The following is a 7130-nucleotide window of genomic DNA, read 5'->3' as shown; positions in this document are numbered from 1 at the left end:
CCATCACACATCCAAATCCATAACATTGTCCAATTTATATCCATTGTTACAATTATCCATTAAACCTTTTTATATCCATTTTCAAATTCATTAACCAAAATGTAATCCAATTTAATTTTTCTAATCCAATTATCCATAACCCACTTTCTTCAACATAGCCATTTTTTAGTTAATTCAATCCAAAACAAGTACACTTGATAAAAAGCTGGATATGGAAACGCACCTATCATGCAAACGTGTGCCAAAGTAAAGTCAGATGCGTGCAGTATGCTTCAAAGCTGTAAAAGCTGCAACAAGAAACAAGCTACAAATTCAAGCTAACGCCAAGCTAAAACGGTTGAAAGCCAAGCTGAGCCAAACAGACAGCTCATAAGCTGCAGCTGAAAAACGACGCACCAAAGCCAACAACAAGTTGTAAGCAAAAACACGCCAAGCCAATAACGATAAGTTGCACTAAGCTGATACACTGCAAATGAAAACAGAAAAACACAGAAATGGAAATGAAAAAATAAAAACGGAAAATACAAGCGCGCAAAGCAGAAGTTGAAAACGACACAAGCTCAAAAATTGCTATGTACGAAACGCAATGAAAATGCAGCAATAAACGACATGAGCGACGGATATGATTCAAAAACGCAAGATGAATTTGAAACTTATCAGGTTATAAACTCAAGAGCTCAAAATGAATTGGGGTTCTCTTTCTCCTCTTCCTTCTTCAACCTTTCAGAACTCTCTCTTCATCCTCTTTCTTCTTCAACCTTCCGAAAAATCTTCTTGAACTTTCTCTTTCTTCTTCTTCACCAACGCCTTCAATCTTCATCTTCCAATTCTTGCAAATCACACTGAACTTCAACTCACCACGCCCCAACATATTCAATTCTCAACAAGACGAAGCTGGGAAGGAGATCAAAGAATCGAATCGAATTTCGGTTACCTGAGCTTCGATCCGTCGTCGTTGTTGCCGGTAGGATTTACATCACGGTTTGTTTCGTTATTGAGTTGTATTTATATTGAGAGAGAGACGTAGGTTGAGATGACGTGTTTGTCGCTGCTGCGAATCACCGTCGCCGGTGACGAAACCTGGCGCGACCAAGCTTACCGTTGTGGCCAGGATCCGCGCGGTTGTTTTTCTTCTTCTTCTGGTGCGCGTACTGTGAGGGAGAAGAGGTGGAGTCTTTGGACTTCTTACCTCTTTCATTTTTTGGCATAGTTCTGCCCAACCAAGGCTAAACCAAGTCTTGTTAGATCATACCCCCTCACATGGCCAGTGCACCCCCTCCTGCTTGGGTTTGGGGTGGTTTAGGCCCATGTTAATCTTACTAATAGACATTAATTCTGCTAATTGAATTTTAATTTTGTTATTAGAATTTTAATTTTGTTATTAGAATTTTGGATCGAATATTAGTGTTGTGGATTGTTTGATTTTAAGAATAGTGATTTTATTAATTAGGATGTTGTTTTAGATATTAATTGATTGTTAATTTTGGAATTAATTTTGGTTTGTTGTTTAGACTTTAATTTGGTAATGATTTGTGAGATTTTCATTGGTTGGTTAATTGTTCAAATTTTATTTTGTTAATATTTTAGAATTGATAGTGGGATTAGATTTTCTTATATTTTCTACTTTGATCTAACATCTAACAATTAACTTCTAACTTTTAATTTCCGCATTCTAACTTCTAACTTTTAATTTCCACTTCTAACATTTAATTTTTGTCATTTACTTTACATTGCTTTATTTTGCTTTATATTGTACATATTCATCTCATTCTAAAATGAACCTAAAAATGGATTAGACTTAAAAAATGCAAAAAAGAAGATAATTCACAAGCATGTAATGGACATTGGAATGGACTTAGAGATAGTTGTTAGGACCCTTGCAAAAGACCTTGGACAAATATTCAACCCGAACATGGATGGAGCTTTCAAGATCCAAGACAAATTGTAATCTTTTATGTGCTTTCTAGTTTATGACACAATTGCACACACACGGCTTTCTCTTGGGCTACCTGACAATGAGGCCTTTTATTTCCGCACTCCCTTGTACTTTACATGTACCCCCTCCTCTTTCTCATGTACGCATTTACTTGCTTTCGTTTATTGCTTGTTAGCATCTCCTTAGGCATTATGATCGTTCATCATTCTACAATCGATAATCAAATCCTTGATCCAATGTCAAGCGGTCCATTTTTCAAAACAAACTCAATAAACAAACCCTTGATCCAACGTCAAGCGGTTCGTTTCTAAATCAAACTCAAAAAATACAATAAATGGCGATTAGGATCGTACGTCACGAGCCTTAAGCGATAAAGAATGGATGAGACTGGAGCTTTCCTACACTCATTCTGAATGCTTCTAACAGAAGACATTTGGCTTGATCTTTTGAGGTATTCACCTTTATCCATAGTCTTTAGTGCAATCCGAAATCAATAACTCATTTCTTCAAAACCTAAAAAACAACTCAACGCATTCAAACCTTTTGTTTGAGCCTTAGGGCGACACCATCGAAAATCCTTCTTCAAGGTAATAAAATCAACAAAACAAACCAAACAATTTTAAATCCACGAACTACGAAGGCTCTGATTTCTCACTTCAACAAGTGGGCATACGTAGGCACGAGGATCCATTCCTTGGCGAGCACACTAATTTAAAATCTACCTCCACTCCGCAATCCTTTGGCAAGCAAGCATTCGATAAATAATACACACGTAAGCGCAAACATCCTAGATGTTTCCCATGGAGTACCATGGATGTGATGGGTGCTAATACCTTCCCCTTGCATAACCGACTTCCGAACCTGTCTGTGGTTGCGATGACCATTCTTTGGGGTTTTCTCGATATTTTCCCTTTCCTTTGGAATAAATAAAAACCGATGGCGACTCTGTATTTTTCGCGTAGCGACAGCTGGCGACTATGCTGGGGATTACCTCCTTAAGCAAGTCAAGCCTAATCTTGGTTGTTTCCTCGCACGTGTGTGGGTGCTTATCCTTTTGATTGTTTGCCTTATTTATTGCCTTTTGCTTTAAATTTTGTAATCTATTATGTGGTTCCATGATTCAATGGTAGTGATGGATCCTACTTTGATTGCAAGTAACCTTGTGGGAAAGACTCTCTACCCGAGTCTAGAGTGCAAACTTGAGATAGGAGAGGTTAAGTAGTATGGGCCACCGAGAAGCTTTTCTCGTAAGGGTCGATACGAGAACCTCGCTTAGAGTAGATTCTTTTGGAGACGTTGACGATCGTCAAGCTTTTGGCGTAAGCGATCAATGTATTCATTTGGATCCATGACTCTAAGGACCTTTATAGAACATTAAACCTATGGCCTATTAATATTGATGGTCGCATAGTACGGGTCCCCGAGAAGCTTTTCTCGCGTGGGTCGACACGAAGATCTCACTCAAAGTAGATTTTCTTGATGGAGTTGACGATCGGCAAGCTTTTGCCGTAAGCGGGAAACAGTTAAGGAGGTCCATGACTTTGAGACCCTTGTCTAGAACCCGATGTTGATGGTCGTGTAGTGCGGGCCCCCGAGAAGCTTTTCTCGTGTGGCTCGGTACGAAGATCTCACCCAGAAGAGGCTCATTTGAGGGAGTTGACGACCGACAAGCTTTTGCCGTAAACGGCAAATAACTAAATGAATCGATAACTCTGGGGTCCCTATCTAACCCTAGACTACGACCGGTGAGATCCCCATTGTGGTAAGCAATCAGAGCTATCCTCCATCCGTATCTCGAACCCGTGATACCATGCCAACTTGTGTGTTCGACTCGTTGGAACCATGCTTGTGTATCATTCATTCACTCACCCATGCATAAAAAAAAATTCAAATACAATATTCATGCATCATTCTGCATATCATCAGACAAAACCCAGAAAACTTACCATTCTACCCTTCTATCCATAATCATCCACAGTCAAGTTGACTTCCCGACATTCATACTACACACGCAATAATCAGAAATTGCTTATGGATCAGTTGGAGCAGAACCATGCTGCTATGAGGGAGGATATGACCACTCTGAAGGCTCAGATGGGTCAACTTGTTGAAGCCCTACAAGCTCTGGCTGGGGGACAAGAGGAAATGCGCCAAGCTAATCTGAGAGCCTTTACTGCCAACCCTGTTGTTGTGACTATACCGGTGAATCCACCAGGAGGAGCTGGTACGCCTCCTGTAGCTCAGCCACCTCCCAGAAGAGGTCAAGTGTATCAAAATGTTGCACAGACGTTCAATATCCCCGCCAAATGGGAGATTCTAACCTGAGATTGACGATCAGCATGACGCTTTCTTCACTACAAAGGCTGACTCAGTTTATGAAGCTTTTGGTCCTTCTCCTATTGACCTCGAAAGGAGATTTCAAATGATGGAGGAGAGATTCAAGGCGATGCAAGGTCCTGTTACCTTTGGGTTGGATGCTGCCGACATGTGCCTAGTGCCAGACGTGAAAATTCCTCCCAAGTTCAAAGTCCCAAGCTTTGAAAGGTATCAAGGGGTCACTTGTCCAAATAACCACATCCGAGCTTTTTGCAGAAAGATGGCCGCTCATTCTAATGACGAGAGATTCTTAATGCACTTTTTCCAGGACAGTCTTAGTGGAGCTTCTATGGAATGGTATATGCAGCTCGAGCGCACACATATACGAACCTGGAGGGAACTTGCTGAAGCCTTCTTGAAGCATTATCAGTATAATTCAGACATGGCTCCCTATCGGACTTAGCTCCAAATCCTTTCTCAGAAGCCGGATGAATCTTTCAAAGAGTATGCTCAACGATGGAGAGACCTGGCTGCCAGGGTTCAACCCCTCTTCTTGAAAGAGAGCTGATAAACATGTTCGTGGATACCCTTCAAGGGCCGTATTTGAAAAAATGATTGGGAGTACCACCTCGGGATTCTCAGACTTGGTCATTGCCGGCGAGCGAATTGAGAATGGCTTAAAGATCGGCAAGATACAAGACACAACAGCTGCGGCTAGTGGAGCGAAGAAGCCTCATTCCAGATTCTCAAAGAAGAAGGGAGGAGAGACTAATGCAATCGCTAAAGGGGGAGATGGAGATTATCAAATGCCATACTATCCGGTGGCAGCAGTAACACCTAACCCGTATCCGCAGCCAGCGTATCTCATTCCAACTGGTCCTCCAGCGATGCAATATCAGCAACCCTATGCTCCTTAGCAACCAGTTGCTCCACAACAACAAAACTACTATCAACAGGGTAGACAAGGACCAAGGAGGCCCCCCCAGAAGGTTTGATCTGATCCCCATGCCGTATGGTCTGCTACTAGCTCATTTGCTCAAGGACTCGTTGGTTCAGTTGAGAGAAGCTAAGGCTCCGCCAGTACCTCTTCCTCCCGGGTACGACATGAATGTCAGCTGCGAGTATCACTCTGGGACGCGGGGGCACTCGATCGATAATTGCAATATCTTCTAGCACAAGGTACAAGACTTGATTGACTCAAAAGCAATATCGGTCAAGCCGGTTGTTCCAAACAACCCCGTGCAGGCAAGTACATCTGCAACGCCATAGTCAGAACAACAGTGGATCTGAAGGATTGGTATCTGTGGAATTGTCTCGTCAGCTTCCTCCAGAACCAAGACCCCAAGAATGGAAGAATAAAGCGGATCCGTCCAGCAATCTTTGGTTCAATCATTCATGTGTGATTTTCTTAACTATCATTTGTAACATTCATTTGTAATGAACTCGTTTGTTTTTGAATAATAATGACATTGAAATGAATATGCATGTTTTGAATAAACTCATTCGTGTCCACTCATACTTTATCTTATCAATATTCAAATGTTGGTATTTGGAGGAGGATGATGAAATTAAAAACACGAAACTAATTCACTGCTCGTACGCTTTTGAATAAAACCTTGCTGACGATGTAAGGCATTTTTTCAAATCCCAAACACCGGAGATATAAGGAAGATAATCCCTAGTCAACCCCTTCGAGCCAAGGAGTAGGAGTTTCTTTCTTAAATATAAAACCCTCAATCTTAAACCGGGGCAGGGTAGTCGTCAGTCAGTTTGACCAAGCGTTCAAACTTCAAAAGAGGAGTGTCCTATCTGAGGATCAACCAGATCTTATCCCTCACAAGAGGTTGGAAACCAATTTCCAAACGGTTATCCCTCACCCACAGAGGCACGAGGTAGTCACAACATCCGAATCAAATGGACAGACGTCACACGATTTGTTTCAGCAAAAAGAAACAAAGAAAGAAAACAAAAACAAAAAAGAAAGAAAGCCCGCTAAGTCGAAAACTCGAAAACGAGTGACTTAGGCAAAAATTAGGGCATCCCTGTGGATTGTAAATCTGAACCAATCCAGCAAAAGTAGGAAAATCGAAAAATCTGGATAAGAGGAATCAAAAGAAAATCCTCAGCAAGAGCAAAGTCGTGTGGCTACCAAACCAAATAGAAGGTGCATGACTGGCACACCAAAAACCTCTTGGGTTCATTAACCATCACTCCCAAGTCCATTTTGGAAGAAGAGCGTTTGTTTCAAACTAGCTGAATGTAGGACTCGAGAACATCATGAAGAGCGGGTGGGTTAGGTTAGGTTCGAGCCTTATATCCTTTCTTTCTAAAACCGTGAACCAGACCACGTTACAACCTTCAAAAGACCTAACTGAAGCAAATGTTAATTTCAAAGGCGTACTATAGTCAGAACGATCGTGTTAAAACTGACTCCTCATCAATTTACTCATCTTATATGTTGATATTGATATGACATTCGTTATTAGTGATGCATTCATTAAATGTCATAATTTTAGTGAACATGCTTGGATTTCAAAACTGCATAAAAATGACATTGCATTATCATTTCCAAAAATGAACTTGTCTTACTCGTGAGTAAGCATCTGACATCAAGGAATTCACCACAATGAGCGTGAATTGAGGAACTTGATGATCTCAAAAGTGTAGAATGCCTGAGACCTCCGTTGAGCAGGGGCAAGCCACTTCTCTTGATCACATCAGTCAGAATGTCTGAAGACTCTATCGAGCAGAAAGACAAACCGCTTCGAGATCTCGTCGATCAGAGGCAGTCACGTCGAGAAATCTCTACAAGATTCAGTCAATCTGAAGTAGTCAAGGCGAGATTCAATCAATCTCTCTGAAGATCAGTGAATCAGGG

General features: G+C 41.3%; 1 protein-coding gene across 1 annotated transcript; it reads left to right on the top strand.

The window, feature by feature from the left end:
- Positions 1-3967: 3967 nt before the first annotated feature.
- On the top strand, positions 3968-4715 carry LOC127103781 (uncharacterized). Its single transcript, XM_051041016.1, has 2 exons — positions 3968-4201; positions 4299-4715. Exons 1-2 carry the CDS (start codon positions 3968-3970, stop codon positions 4713-4715), a joined length of 651 nt encoding a protein of 216 aa, XP_050896973.1.
- The last annotated feature ends 2415 nt before the right edge of the window (positions 4716-7130 follow it).

This window comes from Lathyrus oleraceus, chromosome 7, assembly GCF_024323335.1.
Source record: "Lathyrus oleraceus cultivar Zhongwan6 chromosome 7, CAAS_Psat_ZW6_1.0, whole genome shotgun sequence".
Lineage (NCBI taxonomy): Eukaryota > Viridiplantae > Streptophyta > Magnoliopsida > Fabales > Fabaceae > Lathyrus > Lathyrus oleraceus.
The sequence above is the reverse complement of the archived record's forward strand: the minus strand, read 5'-3'. Positions and strand labels throughout refer to the sequence as shown.

Coding starts and splice junctions, on each gene's coding strand:
- LOC127103781 (XM_051041016.1), top strand. CDS start 3,968: ATGGATCAGTTGGAGCAGAACCATGCTGCTATGAGGGAGGATATGACC. Junction 4,202..4,298: donor CACCTCCCAGAAGAGGTCAA/GTGTATCAAAAT, acceptor TTCACTACAAAG/GCTGACTCAGTTTATGAAGC.